Source organism: Glycine soja, chromosome 12 (genome assembly GCF_004193775.1).
Source record: "Glycine soja cultivar W05 chromosome 12, ASM419377v2, whole genome shotgun sequence".
Taxonomy (NCBI): domain Eukaryota; kingdom Viridiplantae; phylum Streptophyta; class Magnoliopsida; order Fabales; family Fabaceae; genus Glycine; species Glycine soja.
This window is the reverse complement of record NC_041013.1, coordinates 42,588,751-42,611,689: the sequence shown is the minus strand read 5'-3', so window position 1 is coordinate 42,611,689 and position 22,939 is coordinate 42,588,751. Positions and strand designations below refer to the sequence as shown.

Below are 22,939 nucleotides of genomic sequence, written 5' to 3'. Positions count from 1 at the left end.
CGTCTGCAGAGGCAAAACAGTCAATGTGATAAGATGAGATTGAGAAATATTTGCGAGAAATATATTTGTAGCTGTTAACAACTGTTAATATCTAAATACAATTAATGGTGTATTTAAAAAAATAAAAAATAAAAAAAATTCAAAAAATGGAAAATCAAAATGAACAAAAAAAGTAAGATAAAAGATAAAAAAAAATTCATTTAGTTTTGAAAGACTAACTTCTTCAAATAATTACTGAAACAAAACATTTCACATCTGGTTAGTTTAATTATATTGCTAATATTACAATTAAGGTGATGATTTATACCAATATATAAATGAGATATAATTTTGTGTAATTTTTTTTCCACATTTTTTAGATAATGTTTTCCTTATTCTTAATAATATTAAAATAATAACAATAATTAATCATCTTTAACTATGTAGATTAAAATTAATCTATTAGCCAAAATTAGATAATCATTCACTAATAATTCTTCATTTTTATTGAACAATTTTATCTTTAAACTATTTCTTAAATTTTTAAATTTTCTTTTAATTTACATTAACTTTCCACTACTTTTATATTATTAGATTTTTTTATTCTATATTTTTATTAATTATTTTTATTTTTTATTATTTAAAAAATTTAGAAAGACACGGAATCTCTTCCCCTAGTATATATTAGTTAAATGAAAAAAAATACTTCCCAGGATAAGATTAAGAGACTACCTCTTGAAATTTGGTACTTATCCATCAAACTAGGACCCACGCCCACAACTTGGAACAGGCCACTTTAACCATTCCCAACATTGGGGTAGGTACTAGGTAGCACGTAAGATTATATATAAATATCACAATGGCCCTTCCTGAGAATCCCTGCTTTCCTTTTTTTTTAATTTGAATACTTCTTATGCAACTATAGTGAGGCTAAGAGATTGGTCCATAATTAATCAAAATGTTGGCTATATTCCACAAAGCTTTTGCTCATCCACCTGAAGAGCTCAACAGCCCTGCATCTTACAAAGGTTCCAAGAAGCCTAAGGTTCCCGAGGAAACTCTCAAAGATTTCCTTTCCCACCATCCTCACAACACTTGCTCTATGAGCTTTGGTGATGCTGCTGTTCTAGCTTATGTCCGTCCTGATCAATCTTTCTCTCGTCATCAAAGGTTATGTAACATTCTCTTGCTGTAGATCAATGATTTCTACACTTAATTTTGATGTTAGCTGCACCTACTTTTATTGCTTTATTATTAAGGGTACTTTAGCATATGGTGAAGTAGAGGTAGGTGTAATTTTGCAAATAAATAAGGTGTAACTGTGTTAGTATGAGATTAGTGTTAATTGTTAAATCATGGTAGGTATAGAAAGAAAACTCAATTTGGCTTCTTACAATTGCAGGCTGTTTTGTGGCATCGATGACATATATTGTCTCTTCTTGGGGAGCTTGAACAACTTGTCCCTACTCAACAAGCAATATGGATTGTCAAAGAGTACTGATGAGGCCATGTTTGTTATTGAAGCTTACAAGACACTCCGTGACCGGGGTCCATACCCTGCAGATCAAGTTGTCAAGGAGCTTGATGGCAGTTTTGCCTTTGTTGTCTATGACAGCAAGGTTGGCAGTGTCTTTGCAGCACTGGTATGCTAATCTACCATGTTTGTTTTGGCCATATTTTAGTTATTCAAGGGCATTTAACAAAGATGATCATGGTTTGCAGGGTTCTGATGGAGGAGTGAAGCTGTATTGGGGTATTGCAGCTGATGGATCTGTGGTGATCTCTGATGATCTAGAAGTCATAAAAGAGGGTTGTGCCAAATCCTTTGCTCCCTTTCCAACAGGTACCTTTTGAGCCAACACTCATTGGTTTCTTATCTTGAAAACAATTTAGGCTTAATTGCAGTTTTTGTCTTTTATTATAGTCATTTTGTAAATTTGGTTCATCTAGTTTTTTTCTTTTCAAATTTGCCCCCCTCACTATATTAATTGTTTAATTTTGATATATTCGTTGATTTGATATTTAATATTTAATATTTAATAAAACATGTTGATGTGACAATGACATGTGAATATTTTTGTTAAATATTGAATGTAGATTGACCAAAGTTGTACAATTAAAATAGTGAAAAATCAAATTTGCCAGAGAAAAAAAATGAGAGACCAAATTCAGCCAACTGTTTAAGTTATTGAAATTACATCAATTAAGAGGCTAGTATGAAATTTCAATAAAAATTGAAGCCCTTTGATATATATTGAAGGAAAAGTAATGGACTAATAGTATTACTTATGAGATCCATGACATGGTGGTGGTGGAATGATGCAGGGTGTATGTTTCACAGTGAAGGAGGTCTGATGAGCTTTGAGCATCCAATGAACAAGTTGAAGGCAATGCCAAGAGTGGACAGTGAAGGGGCCATGTGTGGGGCCAACTTCAAAGTTGATAAGTTCGCCAGAGTCAACAGCATTCCTCGAGTGGGAAGTCAATCCAATTGGATGGAATGGGACCAACATTAGCTTAAAAATAAAGCCTTAGGATAATGTAAAATAAAAAAAAAAATGTCATCTATGTATGCTCCTTTCCTAACTTACCCTTCTGAATTTGTTTTGTTTTCTGCTTGCTTGTGTTGCTTTCCTGTTTCCCTTTCCGGCATAGTACATTGAAGTGCTTTTTCAGACATGTTAATCTGTTGATCATGGTGCTTGTGAGTGAGAGAGATTAGCACGGTTCAAGTCAAGAACTCGTGTGTTGCAGTGTTTTATACCTGAAGAAGGGGTCCTACGTTATACATGAATTAAGATGCACTAAGTAGGTCATCGGAATTGTAATGTAAAATGGATGACATAATGTACAAAATGGAAATAAAAGGGATGAACAAGAACAAATTGCATGTTTGGATTTACTTTGGTGATCCATGTTTTCATACAAAATCATGTCAAATTGGCTAAAATAATGTGAAAGTAATTATTACTTGTTTTGACTTGAGATCTCAATGAAAGAGAGACATGATACCAAACAAGTAAAAACTTGAGTTATTATAATCATGATGTAAAACAAAAGTGCTTCAACTAGCTTAACACTATATTAACAAATTCAATAAAAAAAAGTATGATTACTACATTTGTTTTTAATTTTAAATTGACTAAAATATATTTTCTGTCTTCATAAAATTGATATATATATTTTTTTATTTTGACAAAAGTTTAAATTCATTTAAACTTATGATGATGATTTTTTACATTGATTATATATAATTGATGTAAAATATGCCATTTTTTTATCCGTCATATATATGTTTAAAATCTTATTTAGAATAAAAAATGACACATTTTAATTTTATGAGGATTAAAAATATATTAAAATTTTTATAAAAATAAATTTTAAACATTTTAATATTTATGAAAAAACATATTTTAATCTTATAAACTCCCATGTGAACCAAAATAAATAATTAAAGCCTACCCAAAAATTTTGGGCTCAAGAAATAGAAAAAGAAAGATACATAAGTCGTTATATGAACTGCCACCACTGCACTAGGAATGCTAGGAAGAATATGGAAGCAGTACATACAACAAATAATTTTTTTATTGTTACATTATTTCTACTATTTATTTTAATTTTTATTAAAATATTTTTAAAAAATCATATTTTGTATTATATATATATATATATATATATATATATAAAAGTATATCTTTTAAGTAAGGCTTTTTATATTTAGGCTTAATTACACATTTTATCACTCAATTTTTGTAATTTATAAATTTTACCATCAAATTTTATTTTTCAGAAATGTTATTATCCAACTATTTCAATGTCGCTAATTTTATCATTCTGTTAATTTAATTTCTAAAGGAAGAATGATGCACCGTGAGTGAGTTGGCACCTGCTTGCCACGTTGCAATACTTATAATTATAAAATAAAAATAATTTTGTTTTATAATAAAATACTAAACCAAGATTGTTTAAAATTGGGTGTGCTAAAATTAGAAGAAACAACGTCGTTTCTTTCTTTTGCCTTGGTTTAAACTTATGCAATGCAACCCACATACGTTGACAGGTGTGCAATGTGAATGAATACGTAAAGGAGAAAGTAGAGATAGTGCAAGGAGTTTCCAACGGAAGTTCAGTTTGGTAAAGAAACAATTATTTTCTTATTTACCAATCAAAGTTATTAAACAAGGTTACCTGATACGACCCACACATCCTTAAAATCAACGACAATGTTAGCAACAGAGAAAGAAATTTCTGACAGGGACGACGAACGCAAAGAATAACCAAGAAGATGATGCTTCACAAGAGGAACATGTTCTGAAAAACAACTAGCGTCTTAATTTTCAGTTTTTTCAATTATATTTTCATACTTTTATTTTTAAACATTTTTAAATTTAGACTTAAATATATTTTTTTTTAAAATATATTGTTTTTAAGTTATTACTTTAAATTTTAGGTAATAAATGACTAAAAGTGAATTTCATATAATGAATCAAAAATAATTTATTTTTTAAGTATAAAAAACATTTAATTCTTAATTTTATGTATTCCAACAAGACATGCAGGCGCCAACTCATTCACGCTTGGTCATCTTTCCCTTAGACATTAAAAGAGGATTAACATAATGATAGAATTTGTAAAATGGTAAAACTTGAAAAATTACAAAAATTCAATGGTAAAATGTGCTATTAAATCTATTTATCCAATAATTTAACAATTAATTTTATACGTACTTTTAATTTAGTAGCCTAATTTAATAGTTTTAACTTTCAAATAATTTAATTTTTCATTAAATAAACTTTTCAATTAATAAAATAAACTTTCAATCAGTTAAAAATATAATTTAAACCAGTTTACAAATTAACTGATTAAGTACTTTTTAAGAGGCCGGCCTAGCACTTCATCTTGAAATTTCTAATTATTAAACTGAAGCAACCTCCCACCAGATTTGATTCAGGATGGTTAATTAGATTAGCTCACTTTAAGAATGATAATTTCATTTTGTCAATTTTTTTTGGAAAACTTTAATAAGATAAATAATTAAATTTAAGTCATGCATGTTTGATTTTTAGATAAAAGTATTTTTGTTAAAGGATGAGCACTCTTACTTTTGTTTACACGTTACTTTGTCTATTAAATTTACATTAAACACGTGTGCAATATTTTTAACTTCTGTACAGAAATGCTCGATATTATGTATGGATTTTCCAGCAAATTCTACTCTGCATTTTTCGCCGTTAGCCGCAGATGGCCGATCGCTTCTTTCCGAACGAGCTGCCACGCTTCGTGGCAGAGACCACAGACCAAACTCCATCACCAGACTCTCTCACTGCCTTTCTCTCTCTCCCTTACCAAACCCTCTCCACAAAGTTCCAAGCATCTGCATTTCACCTCAAACAATCGGTACTCATAAACTTCATTTTTGGGGTGTTCGAATTTCTGGGTTTCTTCAATTTACGTTCTTCGCTTTTGGGTAGGCTCAAGTTAGTAACTTTCGCGAGTTTGCTATGTTGGGTCAGTGTGTGTTTACGTGTTTGTGCTTTGTTATCTCTAATTGTTCTTCAGGTGGTGAGGGACACATGGGGGTCACGTGGGAAGCGTGTGAAGGACTATAGCCTTTACACGGGGGCTCTTGGGACAGCATACCTACTTTTCAAGGCCTACCAAGTAACCAAGGACGGGAATGAACTTAACTTGTGCTCAGAGATTGTTAAAGCTTGTGATTCTGCTTCAGCAGATTCTGGGTACTCTCTGTTCGTGCACCAGAGGCTATTATAACTTATATGACTTGGCCATTATAAAGGGTTGGTTTAAACTTTAAAATGTTTAAATATAGGATTTTTTATTTTAGTTGTTAAGGATTGCTTGCTCTGAATGGTTGGATTGAAGCACATTAGCGTTACTTGATGTTAGCTTATTTATTAGTTAAAATCTTATGTTGTCTGGTCATGCAATCGGGAAATTTCCACTCGTGTGTTTTTTTTCTTTCTTTTTTGCACGAGACCATTAGTTTTCTCCTCGTAAGATAATTATGCTCAAGAATTAGGCAGGAGACTACTGTGAGTGACAAAACTCTCCTTTTGAATATTTAAGGCAATTGCATACTCAAATGCAAGTTGATCTACGCAACTACGCACTCAGTGATATTTCCACTAGTGTTTAGTTCAGATTTATTTATTCTACTTTGCAGTTTTCTAGTAGATTTTGTGTGTGTCTATGTACAGTTTTTTATAGCCACCATGTTGCTGTCATAATCTGAAGACCCTTGGTCATATTTTCTGGGCAGATCTTTGGCTTGTTGACATGAGCTGCCATCTGCCGTTTAATAACACTGGTTCTGGCCCTGTGTTGAAACTTGAAAATTAACTTATTTTGGTTTAATTGAGTTGCAGCAAAGTGACATTTATCTGTGGGCGTGCTGGTGTTTGTGCTCTTGGTGCTGTGATAGCTAAGCATACTGGTGATGAAAGATTACTTGACTATTACCTGAGGCAATTCAAAGAGGTGTTTTGTTGTATTCATTTTTTATCCTTGTGATAATTCCAATTTACACACGAAATCCAGTTGTTTACTGCTTTCATATCTGTGCCTTTGCTTAGAACAGATTGCGATACCTCGCGAGTCTCCCTATGAGCTATTGTATGGCAGAGCAGGTTACTTATGGGCTTGTTCATTCTTAAACAAGCATATTGGTAACAACACAATACCTACTACCCACATGGTAAGGCATATGTTTTCATGATGAGTCTCATGGCATGTTTTACTCTGCAATTTATTTTTGACAAAATGGGTTTTTAACTTCTATAGAGATCAATTGTGGATGAAGTTATTATGGCTGGCAGACACTTAGGTCGCAAGGGAAGATGTCCTCTGATGTATGAATGGCATGGGAAGAAATACTGGGGTGCTGCTCATGGACTTGCAGGAATTATGCATGCTTTGATGGACATGGAACTCAAGCCAGATGAAGTGGAAGATGTCAAGGGTACGCTAAGATATATGATTAACAATCGTCTCCCTAGTGGCAATTATCCCTCCAGTGAAGGAAGTGAAAATGACCGTCTTGTGCATTGGTGTCATGGTGCTCCTGGACTCACTCTTACTCTTGTAAAGGCAGCTGAGGTAATTTTTTCCGCAGTTACCAAATTCAAATGCAAACTGCCTGCAGAGTCTTATAGGATGTAAAGGAACCGATAAATTACGAATTTGCATGAATTTGGTTGCAATACATTTCTAGTTTACCGTGTCAATTAAAAAAGGATGACTAACTGCATGTTTGGATTTATGTTTGTCGAAACCTGATGTGCATCAAGCAGAAGCTACCAACAGTAACTTTGTCTTTCTTCCATTTTGACATGGTTTCTCTGTTACAAAATGTATTAAACACGTCTCCAGACACACTAATAATGCCGTTACTGAAACTGAAAAGTTATATAGGCAATTCAGTTGGTATTTGAGTAATTCATTTTTGAAACAGGTTTATTTCCAGCAAATGTCATAGTCCTTTCCCTTGTCAGTTGTTACACTCCTGAGTACAAACATGAAACTAAATTTTACTTCTTATGTTTTAAACTGCAGAAATTATGCAATAATTTCTTAGCCTAATTATCAAACACATGTTCACATCTCATGACTATATTCTTTGCCATTACCATTAGGTTTTTGGGGACAAGGAGTTTTCGCAAGCAGCTGTAGATGCAGGGGAAGTAGTATGGAAGAGGGGTCTGCTTAAGCGAGTTGGGATCTGTCACGGCATCAGTGGGAACACCTATGTCTTTCTTTCTCTTTACAGAATGACAGGAAATGAGGAGTACTTGTACAGGGCCAAAGCATTTGCTTGTTTTCTACTTGATAGGGCACAAAATCTAATCTCAGAAGGAAAAATGCATGGAGGAGATCGCCCCTATTCCTTATTTGAAGGTCTTGGAGGAATGGCATATACTTGTCTAGACATGGTTGATCCACAAATGGCAAAGTTCCCAGGCTATGAACTTTGAGTCGTTTGATACAAGATGCATATTTATATCTCAAAAAAAAAAAAACACTGCCTCCCCAAGAAAGAACCAAATAAATTACGTTTAGGTGTGACAAGGACATGATGCATTCTGACGAAATTTGTATGAGAAAAAAACTGCAACTCCTGCAAATGTGGCTGTGTAATGTAATTCGATATATGTATAGAAGTGAACTGTGATGCATCATGCGTGGTTCCTGCTTTAAAAAGTGTTTGATTAGCTTATATCGAGAGGTTAACAAAAAAAAGTTAATTTTTAATAATTTCTTGAGAGAATTTTAAAAAAAAATCATGTTTTAAGCTCTGAGAAGTCCCTGGTTCTCCCTGCATATTGCATGTGCAATTGCTCTTTTATGAAGCAAGATCTTCGGTTCAACCATTTGATCTGAAGTTCACTTAAAAACGACTATTAACGAAAAACTAAAAAAGAGCCCCACACTACAATTTATAGTTTACTAGGCACTGTTGTTTCAGAAAGTTTATGAGCAACTTCACCACACCCACATGGCTGAATGATTTTATTGAGTCTTGATTCACAAAAAGCCATTGACACCTTACATCAAAGCAAAGAAGCTCCTAGCTAACAAAACAACATCAATGCATTCAAAATGATAGGATGTTATCTATCCACTCTTTTGAGACGTCATTTTCTTCCTCCATGCAAGTGCAAGGTCTCTAGAACAACATGGGATGTTGGAGGCTCCTCCCACTTAGGCAAAACCAACAAGTTTCTCACTAATCTCCCAGATCTTACGAGCCTTCTCTGTATCACTGGCCTCCTGAGACAACTGGTTTTCAAACGAAGCTGATGCTTTGTTCCAGCTCCAGTAAACACCAGATTTTGTTAGGCTTGGATCACTTACAACCTATATAAAAGACAACCACACATGAGAAATAAAGATATTTGAAAACTTCATACTCTTGTAGTCATTATCTTCCCTAGAGGGTTATTATTGATATTACCTGAGCAAGTCTCTTTCCTGCTTCATCTTCTGAGACATAGCCTTTGGTTATGTACTTCTGGAATGGAGGGAACAGAGTTCTGAACAAGGGAATGTGCTCTCTGAACAGGCCTGTTGTGGCAATGCAACCGGGGTAAAGGGAAGCAAATGTGATTCCAGTTTCCTCATGGAATCGTCTGTGGAATTCTTGCATTGTGAGCATATTGCAGACTTTGCTGTCCTTGTACGCCTTGGCACCATCGAAGTCTCCACCATCAATCATGGCTGAGCTGTTTAGCCCATTCAAACCACCCTGAAGTCCCCTCAAGTCACCAAGGTTAGCCTTGGGAGGTACATTACCAGCCAATGTGTTTGTGTTCCCTGTTGAATACACACAATCAGCATAAGAAATGCAACCTAATGGTGTGATAAGAACTGGAACTCACAATAAACATGCTAATGAACTAGACCTGTTATTGAACCAACGATGATCAAGCGCTTTGAAGGGTAATCGGATTTTTCCAAGTCCTCAAGCAACAGGCGCGAGAGGAGGAAATGCCCCAGATGATTTGTCCCAACACTAAGTTCAAAGCCCTCAGCAGTGAAGGTAGGTTCCTTAGCAGTTGGCAAGTAAACAGCAGCATTGCAAACCAGCACATCTAACGGCATTTCTGATCTTCTGAAGTTATCAACAAATTGGCGGACACTGTCGAGCGAGGCAAGGTCCAAGTGCATGATGGTGTAGTTTTCCTTAGCCATGCCAGCGGATTTTGCAGCTCTTGCAGCTTTGAGGTAATCCCTGCAGGCCATTATTACATGCCATTTTCCCGTCTCAGCCAAAGCCTTAGCAGTGGCCAGGCCTAGTCCAGATGAAGCCCCAGTTATCACAACACTGCCCTTCCTCAATGTTTTCTTGCCTTCTGGTGTAGACTTGGTAACTGCTGGAGAGGCTGTAGCCACTGTTTCGGCCCTCACAGCACAGAGCTTTTGTTCGAATTCCCTCTGATAGAGAGCGGAAAACAAAACAAATTAGATAATGACCCCTGAAAGTCTGAAACCTTTTTTTTCTTTTGGAGGGTGGGGGATTACGCAGTACTTTGTTTTTTGTTTGTTGTTAAACTTTGAATTGATTCAAAAATACAGATCAAAAACCCACTTTCGACCATCAAATATTAGAGGCTGAAGGATTATAAATTCTAGTGTTCCAAAAATGGAATCACATATTAACTAGAATGTACTTGGTATATTATTTTGGCCATTTTACATGACAAACCTTAGTTATTGGATTTTCAAAAAACATAAAGAGCAAATTATACTAAACACCTCCTAAGGTTTCATTAAATTTGCTCTAATACCCTTATCTTTTTTATCCTTACATTAACCCCTTTAATTGTTTGAAAAACATTACACCGCTGCTCCTTATATACTTATAGTTATATATTATAGTGACAGCCCCTGCTATCCAAGAAACACATTACACCATGTATTCCTTCTGAAAGGTTAGTATCAATATAAAAAAATCTCACAATGATTAGTATAATTTGCTAAACATAAAGTCCTTCTGAAAGGAAATAAAGTAAAATACCATAATATACTCAGAGATAAGTAAGAAACAGCTTAATGATGAATTAAGAAGAAGACAGAAAGCTTTAGTTTAACTTACCTTGCACCTCAATGCAGAAGAGCTGAAGTTAGCTTTGATAGGTTCTGAAAATGAAAGACCGAACAAGGTGGAGTCCTTGAGAGACACACCACTCTTTCCCTGCAAACACAAAAGTCATGGTTCAATTATCTCTTTGGAAAAAGTACATAAAACAATGAATAAGAAGCAACAGTGTGGGAGATTGAAGCAAACCTCTTTAAGAACCGAGAAAGAAGCAGGAACAAGAGAAGCAGCCTGGAGAGCCATTTCAAGAAGAAGAAAAAAAGTATGAAACTAGATTTTGAGTTTTACAATATTGTTGTCAAGTAAAGTTGATGAAGTGGTGGTGTTAGTGTGTTATCACGGCGGTAATGAAAAATGTGTGGTTCATGTGAGTCTACATGGAAATGAATTTATATTGAAGTGTTGGTTGTGATGATATGAGAGGATAAGATAATTAGCAGCATGTGCATGTGCCACGTCATTTCCAACCAGCCAATGGAGTGTTGAGTTTTGGATTTCTTAAAGAAAGGATATTTTTGATCCGTTGCCAGTAGGAGCCACTCCATGACATTTCTATTACTAGTTATGGCCTATGGAGTGTAAATGTAAATATCTGTGCTGAAAGAGATTGAGGGAGTGGAGGTTGGTTTTTCAGGATAGAATAATCTGAATCAATGGAAGCCTTTTTTTGGCACCTTCTTGGATGGGGCATGGGGTATTGCTCATTTTTTCTATATAGCCAAGGAACTAGAAAGTTTGGAACGCTCTACACTCTATATAGTCCATAGCTCTGTGTGTGTCTTTGCAAGTTGGACCCATCAAGTTGTCCTAACCCAATCACTTTCTTTTGGTCCATAACCCAGTTAGCTCAATGGACTTTTTCAGTGAGTTGCTAGAGTGGGCCTACTCATACACAAGAAAGGCTTTTACTTCATGCACCCCATATCAAACTTGAATAGACAAATATGCCCTTCTCTTCCCTTTCTCTTCACCACCAACAGATCCGCCACCCACAAACTACCCAAACACCATGACGCCCAATGTCGTGCTGCCACCTCACTCTGACACATCCAAATCATGATCCAACCCCAAACAAATATAATCGTGCTGCCATCCATCACCCTAACCCAACTGCGACTTGCTCTACCATCACCCATATTTGCGTGTGCGACCACCCACCCATATCCATTTTCTTGAAAAGATTTTCCAAAATTATGCTAACATAATTCTAGAAAATCATTTCTAGAATGAATATTGTTTTCCAGAAAAGCTTTTCTGAAAGTATAAAAAAATTTGTACTTGCAAATTCACGTATCCGAAAATGAAGGTGCAGTGCCAAATTGGGGTCATGGTTGTGCTTAAAGGTCTTGGAGCACCAGGTGTGACTCCATCGAGCTCTCTATAGTGATGTTTGCATGGGATGATGGTGTTGGGTGGAGGTGGGGCACGGTGGTTATGGAGATTTGCCGGCTAGGGTATGCTTGGGAGAGGCAAGAGTATTTTTGTCCGGTCAGGTTTTTTTAGAGTGAAGGAAGCAAAAAAGAGGTGAAGGAAGTAATTCCCCACAATAAATTAAATGTAGGCTAAGCCCAACAAGCTGTAGTGCTACCAATACCATATAAAGTCCAACAAGCTATGACCAACTAGGCTAGAAGTCTAGAACTGGTGCTACTGTTCAAGAGTGTACATGATCATTATGAAATATTGACAGGAAAAAAAAGTGACGAGTTGATGAATCTTAGATAATAAATATACAAAGAAGGCCCAAATCTTATACAACAGTTCTAACAGAAGATTTGCTATGCTAACATGTATGCCAAATTCGTAAGATTGTCAATCTCATCACAGCAATGTTTCGGTATCCAAGTTCTTTACATTTCTAGTAAATTTTTGTTTTAAGGAATTTAACATTCGTTCACTGACATGAGTTTAACTGTTGCACCAATGAACGCTTGAATCTAACAATTTGATTCTTTGGCTAAGTGAGGTAATCAGATCAGATTTCCAAGAGCCTTGCCCTATCAACTCTTGCAGAGTTTTCATTGAGTGATTTGGAATTTATATTCAAGATACCCAACATTTAAACATAATATCCAATTATCGTCATCCCGACAATGAAAACCAGAAAGAGCACCTATAGCTAGGAAGGCCTAAGCTATTGAAAAATAATACCTACAAACAAAAAGGAGGAGCAGGATAACATCAAGAAGGGCAATGAAAACCATTGTCCTATGTAAAGGAGAACAAGCATCCTATACAAGGAAAAAAAATGCAAACTGATAGAGGCCTATCTCCCAAAACAACAAGCCAGCTACAAGAAAAGAAAGGCACCAGTTGCAACAAATCTACAATTTGCAAGACAAAAATAGAAAAGATAAGCCAGACCACCTTGCAAAAGGCTACCCGAGGACAGAAAAGAAACAATGCTTATTTTCCTGGAGCTCCTCTTTTGCTGAGTAGTTGAAAGAACCACTTCAAAATTGTTTGTTATGGCTGCAGAGTTGTTCATGTTTGTTGTCACATCTATTTCATTATTATCACTTGTCCCCAAAAGTTTGCAAGGAAGATCCTTTTGAACAACTTCTGGAAATTGCGGCTCAGTGGCATCCATCCTCCCTGTTTTTTCTAGCTTGGAGGGTACTAAAATGATATCATCTTAAGATTCGTTGACAGTTATAGCTGCCCCCAAGGAGGTTTTCTTAAATTCTGAACTGGGGATGCACCTTTTTTTTGTTTCTTCAAATTCTGCTGTTGTGACTTTGAGAGGACAACTTGAAAATCATCTACCAATTGTACAGGCACTTCCTGCATATTCTGAAGGTTATTATCCTCAGCTAAGTCAGCCCAGGCTGTTGAGATGATTCCCATATCTCGATGAATTCCAGTTGGGTCTCAGCAACATAAACAACATAGTTATGTAAACAGATTTGGGGACATCTTTGGTTGAGGGTTTCAATTTGGCTTTGGGGTCCTCCTGCGTCATTTTCGAATCAACAAAGGATTTCTTCTTGCAATTGCTAACCACATGTCCAATATGCTTGCAAAAATTACAAAATTCAGGAATCTTCTCATACTCAATGTTGACAAAGAAAGCGAATGATTCTCTTTCGACCAAGATGGAATCTCGAAGACCACCGTGGAGATTAATGTCCACCAGGGCTCTAGCATAATGCCCAAAGACCTTTTTCCTAGTTGAATCATCAATGGTGACCGGGGTTCCGACACCTGCAATCGCAAGAATGATGTTCGACCGCCAATACTTCATGGGAAGGCCCTTAATTCGAATCCAACATTGTGCATGGGTGACCATCAAGTTGCTAGGATTGAAGTCAGGACTCAATTGTTGTAGCCTTAGCGTGCCTGGGTTTAGGCTCTAGGAGCAACGGGATGTTGCCGTGGTTGTTAACCGCTAAGAGCAATAAAGTATTGCATGTCACGGTTCAATCACCACTCGTTATGAAGCTATCCCATAACGTGTTGTTAACACTAAACAAATATCAAATTGGGTGCTTTCCCTTGGGGAAAAAATTCTTATTGTGAAAAATATTTCAAGTTTATTTATCTTGTGTAAATAAATTTCTAGACTGAACAATGCCACTATAAACACTTGCAGCCATGCTGTTTATTGAATTTGATTCACTTTGGACAAGAAATTGAATTCCATGACAAAACTCAAAACAAATAAGTGTAAAAGAATCATTTCTAATAATTTCAATAAGCTTTTCCCGTGCTCACGTTACTCTACAATTGCCGATTACATCCATCGGTTTCTAAATTCCTGGTGTAACTTTTTTTTTTTTTTTGGTTTTTGTTTGACAATGTTTACCCCTTTATCCCCCCTCAGTGCCTGAATGGAATGGCAACCTATTTTCATCCAATGCACAAGAACAAGAAAATAAATGGAACCCCGCTAATATTACAATTCTCATCCCACTTTTCTGTACAGGTTTTCACCAACTAATGGAGGTGTAATCTACTGCCTTCTGAGCTGATATCATCAACTCATTCTCAGCCATGCTCACAAGCATGCATATTCTTTCACCTCTTATATCCGAAGTGGTAGTCCAAAATTTTGGAAAGTTCTAATTTCCCCTCGGAGGCCGGCAGTTACGATCACCATACCCCAGGCTGACATTTTTTTACTTACCCCGTTAGAGAAATCCATACTGACACGAGGGCTTTGGGTTCTTGTAGCCAGAAGAAGTTTTTCCTCTGGCCATGTTGCAGAAATTCTATCAAAAAAGTAACTATTTGTTGCACTTGCAATGGTTGCATGGCGTGGACTGTTGCTATAACCTGATGCAGATCTTGAACCCTCAGTAACAAAGTTTTCCTCTACAGGGGTAGGAGGATGGTTGGCTGATGAGACTTCATCAGCATGGTTATCAATCTCGGGCTGTTCTCCGGAAAACGTATCTTGCATGTCCCATTCATCACCCATACCAGGCCAAGGAATGGCCACTGACACATCTTTACAGTGAAAATGCTCATATGATCGTGTGACAGTCACACCTTTACTTCTGTTTGGCCTGCAATCAGCTTCATTTTTCCAGATGAATACATGGGAGTCCTCACTTGCTGCGACAACATATTTACCATTTGCCGTGAGGGATGCTGAAATTGGACTAGTTGCATTCCGAAAGCCTGTACAAAACTTGCATCGGTTTGATCAGCAAGGAAATAAATATACTGAAGACTTTGTTGCCATTTAGACAAACTTGAAAAGCTAGCAAGACCACAATGTTTTTCATCTGTCCAAATAAATATACCTTATACATCTCATAAGAGAGATAAATATCCCCCCACTCCAGACAAAACATTATTTTTTTTTAAAAAAAAAGTTTACGATTAACAAAACAAATTTGATGCAGATGAGAGCTTTGTACCAAATGGTTTTTTTCACTTGTTATATTATTTTTCAAAAAAATATTAACTTTATCTAACTACATACCTTTAAACTTATGAACTAGATCAACACCATCAACCACCCGAATTCGTGAGTCAGCAGATGTGATAAGTACTTCTGATGAACTTCCTGGGGCAAACTGTTCATAAATTTCAGTTAGGACTTAGGAATACGAGCATAAACATTGTGACTCAGTCAAAGCAAATCCACTATAGCTGTGCAACATCCTGTTTTATTTTACTTTATCTTTTCCCTGTTCAAAGTTTTGGATAGGTACACAAAAAAGTAGCTTCTCTCATAAAGCACAGCAGTAGATCATTACATTACCTGGAAACCAGTAATTTTCTTGTGATGTGATTTCTTTTTCTTGTTCTGCAGATTGATCTGACTTTTCTGTTGCAACTTATTTTCTGAATGAAATATAAAAAACAAGATGATAATCAGTGGCCACACAATCACTAGAAAATAGATGAATAGAAAAGGCTTTAAAAATATATATAAAAAAAAAGCCTCTGACAGTACCGGACGTATTATATAAATGGCAGCTACCCTTGTATGAACCAACCAATGCACCCTGCACCAGAAAATTTAACCGAGTTGAACATAAAAACTGAATTTCTGAGTGTTCAAATAGGTGCATATTAACCTTGGACCAACCTGACCATCAGGTGTATAACAAGCAGCAGTGACCATCTCATGCAGATCAGTCCAATCAACAACTTGTCGATCAGGAATGCTCCATATGCGAACCTTAGCATCCAAAGATCCGCTAATGAAGTATCTATCATCAACAGGATTAAACTGGATGCAAGTTACTGTGCAGAGAGAAAGAAGATTGAAGCAAAAGGCTTAATTAGCAAAGAACAAAAACGGGGGAGGGAGGGAGGGAATGAAATTGTTTTCATTGTAAATCTAACCCACCCAAGTGGACATTAAAGAACTCTTGTACAATTGGAACAATCTGCAGTAAAGATGATATTTCAATAGAACTGCCTGTGTGCCACTATGTGGTTATCCAATCCTCAAAAACGGGGTGTATACTGAAGTATATTGGATAGGAATACAACGAACTCGGAATCCAATTCAATTTTTAGTAGGGAAGAAGCAGAATAAATATGGATAAACAGTAAAAACAAATAAAGTGTAAGAGTGTTCTGCCATTTTATCATAAGTATCCCATATGACTTCTACTCAGATTATGGGAGAGCAAGGATGAGAAAGCATTGCAATATGTAATCACTGAATTTACTCACCATAGTCACTGTGTGAAAATATTTTCAAACAAGACTTGCTAGACAGATGCCACAACCGCACAGTTTTGTCCATTGAAGATGAGAGCAAGTGCTGAGCAAAATGGGGGGAAATATATTAAAAGGATGATCTAAAAATACATGCATTTTAATTCATATTTCTAGAACAAATTACACTACTTTATGACAAATATTGAAATTTTATCAACAGACATTCTAAAGAAGAAGAAAAAAAATAGATAATCCCCCCTCCCCCCCAAATGGAAGCTTTTCAAATACAACATTTGAGCCTGCAATAAATATCAATCATTTCAATTCATTCTAAAAGGTGCTCATCCTCCACTAGTGTTACTACCTATAAGATATGACTCAAACAGGAATGCTAAGATTTAAAATGTGTTTTGGTATGGATCCAATCTTACATAGATAATAGGGGGTGGTATAGCAAATGAAATACCAAGTAAAAAATTTTGATCAAAAGATTTGAAGTTAAATACTGTTTCATTAAACGATATTATATTAGAACAGTTTCAAATGTCGTTCATTTGTCTAAGCATTGGGTCTGCCTAAGTTTAAAAATAAAATATTTGGCACATGTAAGCAAATCAATTTTAAAATTCCAAACAAAATATAAGGAAAGAAGGGGAGATAAATAAAGATTTCTTATTAGGGATAAAGAGATAGGATTACAGCAACTTAGTTTAGAAATGCTTTTGGGCCAGTTTGAGTTTTGACTTAAAAACTGATCAATAAAATTTGAGTGATTCCTAAAAACAATTTTTAATTAAGAACTCTTACCAAGTTAGTCAATACCCTTTTTCTTTTTTTGAAGTTTAGCTAGCAAACACTACCTAAAACTTACATAGGAAATAATGATAAATTGACCTGTACAAAAGATTAAAATAAGATCAAATCTCAATCATTCATCATAATGGCATCAATAACCCATCTAAAAAGCACCCTAAGTTACAAACAGAGCATCCTAAGTAAGTTACTGACCTACAGATATTCTTTCTGTCTTTTGAGCAGTAAATTTTAGTTCCCTTTTCCTTATAGCCAAGCCAAACTATATATATATCTACTGTTCACTAGTAATTTAGCAGAAAAACTGGATATATCCATAGAGTATTTCACTATCATAGTAAACATTAACTATAAGGAAATTTTAATACATACTATCATCCCATAGTTTCCAAGTTACCTCTACCTAAACTAATCATGTTTAAATTCCTATCGAAGGAATGCCAAGAACAACAATGTAATTCCGTAGGAAAAGAAACAATAAATAGTGACAGGGAGAAGGAAAAAAGAAAAAGTTCCAGAAACCTTCTCATTCGGATAGAACTTTATTTACTTGATCAGTTGATCCTACAATAAATAATGACTCAGCCCAAACTAAAGTCACTAAAACTACAAATAGTCTAGTATGTAGTGCACTGCACACAAATGTCTTTCATTATGTAACAACCAGAAAACCATAAACAAAATAGTGACAGCACCTCCCTCAAATAGGATAACCATTGTTGGCTAAACTGCACATATATTAAATATAACAGATAACACAATCTGAAATCCATATTTGTCCCTTGATGCCTTTTCGGCCACTTGAAAACTGTCCTACTCCAATCAATTATCTAAGAATGTCAAATCTTTCTGAGATACAGATACAAAGTAGAAAACTCAATCAATCTGTTTAGTAAATCGTTCAGTTAACAAGAAAACCAACTTAATGTACACAGGAAAATCCAACATAGGATACAAAATGAACTTTACAATTACACTGACACATTGAAATTGAACACCCTGCTGGAACTAGAGAACAACAAGAGACCCATTTGAAGATTGGAAGCTAACCTGAGTTTTAGACCATGAGAGGTCAAGCACATCATGAAGATGTCCCTGGAAGGAGCAAACTGGTTTGTCAGTAAGCGCAAACACGGTCTGCGGCACCACAAACTGGTCCAAGCTCAAGGACTTCCTACTCACACTCGACCTCCCCTTCCTCTTCCTCTCCCCATCCGCCATGGGGGACCCATTCACCACCAAAAACATATCCACATTCCCATTCCCATCCTCCCCCTTCTCCCTATCCAACAACAACAACTCCCCCTTTCTCTCCCCCTCCACCACCTGCCACACATGAATCACGCAATCCTCCCCAGCACTCGCCAAATACTTCCCATCCAAACTAAACTTAATGCTCCAAATGCTCCCACTATGCGCCTGAATCTCCTGACTCTTGTACAAAGCAGTCACCTCCTTGCAACTCTTCCCATACTGCTTCACCCTCACCCTCTCCGGCCCGTGAAACGCGCCCCCTCCCTCCTGGCTGTCGTCGGTGGCGGAGCTGGACCGCCTCCCGCCCTTCTCCGACGACGTGTCCCTCTCGTCGCTACTCCGGCGATCCCTATACCCCGCCACCGAACTCGCCACGCTCTTGATACTCTTCAACCACCCCGTCCCCTTCTTCTTCACTTTAGAACCACCCGCATTGGAATCAACGCTCGCCTCTTCAACGTTCTGCCGCCGCATCAGTTCCTGAACGATGGGAGAATGCCCCACCGTCATCTCAAACTCCTCCATCGTCAATTGCCGCCCCGTGGCAACCTCCCGCAGATTCTCCAATTCGTTCACGACGAACTCTTTCCCGTTATCGAGATCTCGAATCGTGCACAGCTCTTCAATCGGTGGTGGCGGCGGCGGTGGGGGTGGTTTTGGATTTGGTGGCTTGTTAGGGTTTGCGGTGGTGTCGGATATGGATCGGAGAGGGGACGCGCGATCGCGAGGGTTTGGGCGCGTGAGGGAAGAGAGTCCGAGGGAAAGTAAAAGGCGCGTGCGGCGTTCGGAGACGGAGGAGGGTTGAGAGATCCATATGTCGTAGTTGGTGAAATTGGGGAGGCTGGTGTCGTTTTGGTGGTCTTGGGTGTCGTTTTCGTTGTCGGAGTTGGAGTTGGAACAAGAGCATGAAGAAGAGAGTGAAAGTAAACGGTCGTGTGAGTCGTAGAAACAATCTTGTTGTGGATGTTGTTGGTCGTCTTCTTCGTCTTCTTCTGTAGTTGCTCCCAGGGCTTTGCTCATGGTGCGGGGTGAATGTTATTGTTGTTGTTGTTGTTGTTGTTGTTGTTGGGATTGGGCATTCCCATTGGCAATGAAAATGCCCCTCTCCCCAACAAGCGTCAAATCGATGATCCGATCACCGCCGATCGGATCCCATAAAGAAAAAGGGAAGAGAGAAACTCATAAGCTTGCTTTGTGTTTGCAAATAGAAACCAAATTTCTTTTGGGTTTTACAGATGCTATGCGCAAAGTCACACAACTCAAACAAAACAAAACAATTTTCCTTTTCTTTTTTTCTTTTTTGAGCCTATGTATGATTAAATTACTATAATCTATAATCTATAGCTTTGTGTTGTGTCTGTCTGTGTTTTGTGCGGCCCTTCCTTCCCTTGGACTTCTAACTACTAACAAATAACAATTTCCGAATTGCTCATTCGGTGTATGTTTCGTTTCGCCCTTCTAATTTTTCCAACACGTTTTAATACTCATTAAACGGATAAAGCAAAAAATAAGAGTTATCCTTCCTTGGCAAGCATATTTTTTTGTCAAAACTAATTTTCACTTGATTTTTAAATATACTCTCAGTCACAATAATCCAATTTTTATTTATTTCTAATTCTAAATTAATCAATGTACTGCGTTTTTTCTAAATAAAAAAATCGTAATTCTTTAAGTTTTTTTTTTAATTACTGACGCATGCGAGTAGTGGATTTATATTTAACAATGTGTAAATAATTTAAATGATAATATATATGGTGTGCACGTAACGTGACTCTAGCTGGTATTATAGTTTAAGATTTTTTTTCTTTGGTATATGAATTGTTTAAGAATTTAAAAAAGTTCATTCTCTCAATTAATTAGAAATTATTTTATGAGAAAATAGTTATTAAAAAATTATATTAATTTAAATATTTTATTTATCATTCGTTGAAATTCAATGGAACTTGCAAAATTGTGTATTTTTCAATAAAGAAGAATGAGATTACGTTATTGCCCGGGTGTTAAGAATTTTTTGTCCAAAATAAAGGGTGCTTTTGACTTTAATGTTTGTTAGTATTTTTTTTTAAAACCATGAGATATAATTTCCTTCCTATCTAATCGGCTCATTTTAAGAATAAAATGGTATCTCTAATTATTATTCAATGCCCAAAACGAAGATCATGGTTAGTATTTTTTATGCATTGATGTTAGAAACAAATAAGGTATTCGTATAACTAATCTTTAAAGTTTTTTAAAAAGGAAATAATATAATACCACGGGAAATACTTTAATTTATTTATAACACCACCAAATTAATGGATATAAAATTATTTTAACTTAACTAATAATCTCAATTTAAATCACAGGTGCATTAAATAACTTGGAGAAAATTTTTTTACCATCAATAATAATTCTACCCAACTAGAGTAGAATTGACTCCAAAATAAAATACATATATGGTCTCTAAAACAAAAAGTCATAGAATATATATCATGACAACATTGTAATTTATAAGTACTTTTATTTTAAACTGAAATAATTTATTTTCCTTTTCTTTTAAAAAGCGAAATAATACAAACATGTTTTAATTATTTTGTTGCTTAAAATGTTTCATCATTCAGTAAGGAAAAATCAATCTTTTAATATATAATCTGTTAGTGTATAATCTGACGGCAAAGACAAAAAAGCCCTCTATTATATTTTTGTCATAGACATGTTCCATGCATATTGTTGATTCCCACCAACAATCCCATTTGCATCATCTTTTCCAAATTATTAATTTCAATGTCAGATTTTCTTTCTCTTTTCTATATATAATACTAAAGTTGAAGAAAAAAAAACTTTTTTATGTTCCAGCTTATTGTAAAAAATATTAAAGTTTAATTGCACGTATGACTGAGTTTTTTATTATTGTCTTGTTTTGTATCGCGTGAATATTATATATAGTATATACTTAAGCACATAATTAAGCATGATTTTCCACGATTAAGTTCAAAGTAACAGCGCTGTAGATAGTAGATCTTCAACCAACAAAAGTTTTCGTGTTCCTCAAATAGTTAGCGTTTCTCAAAGCGTGTTGCAGTTTAGTGAGGCATTATAATTGTGTCTTGGATTAGCACTCAACAACACATTTGTTTTATTTTTGACATTTCAAAGCTGCCATCACAACAAAGACATTTACGAGAGTTATTTTAGGGACATTTGATTATGCTAACTGGGGACAAATTAAAAGGTAAAGGTTAGGTGTGTCATTATCAGATAAACACTGTAACTTTGAAAAGTGGTGACTTCCACACCCTCTTTAGACCTTACAAGGCTCACCTGAATCATATAGGTAGGGATCACTAAACCTCTTTTGTATAATTAAGATTTAAGGATGATGTATTATATTGTTTATTTTAATAAATATGCTATCTTTTCCTTTTAACTTTTTGATTATTCATATCTTGAATATGATTCTATAACTCAAACCCATGTTATCTTTTTTCTTTGAGCAATAAAACAATTTATAGTTGCTGATCGCTTATGATTATTTTAGTTGCTTTTGAAATGGCTAATGGAAGGAAAGTAATAATTGTTTTTTTCTTAGATACTCAATATCCGAAGTTAATCACATGAGTCTCTAGTTAATCTGATAATTGAAATTGTGACTAATCTGAATTAAGCAAGGGAGGTCCAATTATAGAGATAAAGTCCTTCCAAATGTCAATTTTCTCATTCACATGATTTTAGGGGGATCCATTACGGGGATAAAGCACTCCCAAATTCCCTTTTTTCTTTCTCATTTACATAATTTGATCCTGAAATATTACTTAAAAAAATAATTTTTTATCACTTCGACTAATAGACATTGGTCATGGAAAGGATTTGTGACAAAAAAAAAAAAGGTCTGCTAACTAGCTATACACTTCGGCGAGGTTTTCCGCATAGATTTTTTTTTTAAAAAAAAAAATAATGACAGCTGCACGAGAACATTGAGAAGTGAGAATTATTGGAACCATTGTATAACATTTTGAGTCTGATTTTATTCAATTACTTAAAAGAGAACATGTGAGGAAATTGTTATATATAAAAAAATTGTATATGTAAAGTATTTATATATATATACTAACTTATTGAAAATCTTGTAGTTTTTTCTAATTTCATTAATAAAAATTTAAGGTGAAATTAGGA

At 35.5% G+C, this 22,939-nt stretch overlaps 4 protein-coding genes across 4 annotated transcripts; 2 read left to right on the top strand and 2 right to left on the bottom strand.

Moving 5' to 3' along the window:
• Positions 1-837: 837 nt before the first annotated feature.
• Positions 838-2,881, top strand: LOC114380153 (stem-specific protein TSJT1-like). The gene is made up of 4 exons (XM_028339099.1): positions 838-1,149; positions 1,382-1,622; positions 1,702-1,822; positions 2,305-2,881. The coding sequence occupies exons 1-4, from the start codon at positions 938-940 to the stop codon at positions 2,493-2,495; spliced, it is 765 nt and encodes a 254-aa protein (XP_028194900.1). The 5' UTR covers positions 838-937; the 3' UTR covers positions 2,496-2,881.
• A 2,276-nt stretch (positions 2,882-5,157) lies between these two features.
• On the top strand, positions 5,158-8,196 carry LOC114378182 (lanC-like protein GCR2). Its single transcript, XM_028336729.1, has 6 exons — positions 5,158-5,376; positions 5,539-5,717; positions 6,366-6,477; positions 6,578-6,694; positions 6,781-7,095; positions 7,632-8,196. The coding sequence occupies exons 1-6, from the start codon at positions 5,221-5,223 to the stop codon at positions 7,968-7,970; spliced, it is 1,218 nt and encodes a 405-aa protein (XP_028192530.1). The 5' UTR covers positions 5,158-5,220; the 3' UTR covers positions 7,971-8,196.
• A 177-nt stretch (positions 8,197-8,373) lies between these two features.
• LOC114378183 (protochlorophyllide reductase, chloroplastic) lies at positions 8,374-10,960 on the bottom strand. The gene is made up of 5 exons (XM_028336730.1): positions 10,784-10,960; positions 10,592-10,690; positions 9,399-9,930; positions 8,951-9,309; positions 8,374-8,853 (listed from the first exon to the last, which is right to left on the bottom strand). Exons 1-5 carry the CDS (start codon positions 10,835-10,837, stop codon positions 8,698-8,700), a joined length of 1,200 nt encoding a protein of 399 aa, XP_028192531.1. The 5' UTR covers positions 10,838-10,960; the 3' UTR covers positions 8,374-8,697.
• A 3,213-nt stretch (positions 10,961-14,173) lies between these two features.
• Positions 14,174-20,189, bottom strand: LOC114379689 (WD repeat-containing protein 44-like). The gene is made up of 7 exons (XM_028338377.1): positions 18,584-20,189; positions 16,733-16,823; positions 16,137-16,294; positions 16,002-16,053; positions 15,807-15,889; positions 15,525-15,618; positions 14,174-15,217 (listed from the first exon to the last, which is right to left on the bottom strand). Exons 1-7 carry the CDS (start codon positions 19,805-19,807, stop codon positions 14,619-14,621), a joined length of 2,301 nt encoding a protein of 766 aa, XP_028194178.1. The 5' UTR covers positions 19,808-20,189; the 3' UTR covers positions 14,174-14,618.
• Between the last annotated feature and the right edge of the window lie 2,750 nt (positions 20,190-22,939).

What these genes read in the sequence shown, in the direction of transcription:
- LOC114379689 (XM_028338377.1), bottom strand. Translation starts at nt 19,807, where the DNA reads ATGAGCAAAGCCCTGGGAGCAACTACAGAAGAAGACGAAGAAGACGAC. An exon ending in TCTCATGGTCTAAAACTCAG is followed by an intron (nt 16,824 to 18,583) that starts GTTAGCTTCCAA and finishes CATTTTGCTCAG; the next exon opens with CACTTGCTCTCATCTTCAAT. An exon ending in AGAAAATTACTGGTTTCCAG is followed by an intron (nt 15,619 to 15,806) that starts GTAATGTAATGA and finishes ATTTATGAACAG; the next exon opens with TTTGCCCCAGGAAGTTCATC.
- LOC114378182 (XM_028336729.1), top strand. Translation starts at nt 5,221, where the DNA reads ATGGCCGATCGCTTCTTTCCGAACGAGCTGCCACGCTTCGTGGCAGAG. An exon ending in TCTGCTTCAGCAGATTCTGG is followed by an intron (nt 5,718 to 6,365) that starts GTACTCTCTGTT and finishes ATTGAGTTGCAG; the next exon opens with CAAAGTGACATTTATCTGTG. An exon ending in CTCTTGTAAAGGCAGCTGAG is followed by an intron (nt 7,096 to 7,631) that starts GTAATTTTTTCC and finishes CATTACCATTAG; the next exon opens with GTTTTTGGGGACAAGGAGTT.
- LOC114380153 (XM_028339099.1), top strand. Translation starts at nt 938, where the DNA reads ATGTTGGCTATATTCCACAAAGCTTTTGCTCATCCACCTGAAGAGCTC. An exon ending in TCTTTCTCTCGTCATCAAAG is followed by an intron (nt 1,150 to 1,381) that starts GTTATGTAACAT and finishes TTACAATTGCAG; the next exon opens with GCTGTTTTGTGGCATCGATG. An exon ending in CTTTGCTCCCTTTCCAACAG is followed by an intron (nt 1,823 to 2,304) that starts GTACCTTTTGAG and finishes GGAATGATGCAG; the next exon opens with GGTGTATGTTTCACAGTGAA.
- LOC114378183 (XM_028336730.1), bottom strand. Translation starts at nt 10,837, where the DNA reads ATGGCTCTCCAGGCTGCTTCTCTTGTTCCTGCTTCTTTCTCGGTTCTT. An exon ending in CATCGTTGGTTCAATAACAG is followed by an intron (nt 9,310 to 9,398) that starts GTCTAGTTCATT and finishes TGTATTCAACAG; the next exon opens with GGAACACAAACACATTGGCT. An exon ending in CAGGAAAGAGACTTGCTCAG is followed by an intron (nt 8,854 to 8,950) that starts GTAATATCAATA and finishes TCTTTTATATAG; the next exon opens with GTTGTAAGTGATCCAAGCCT.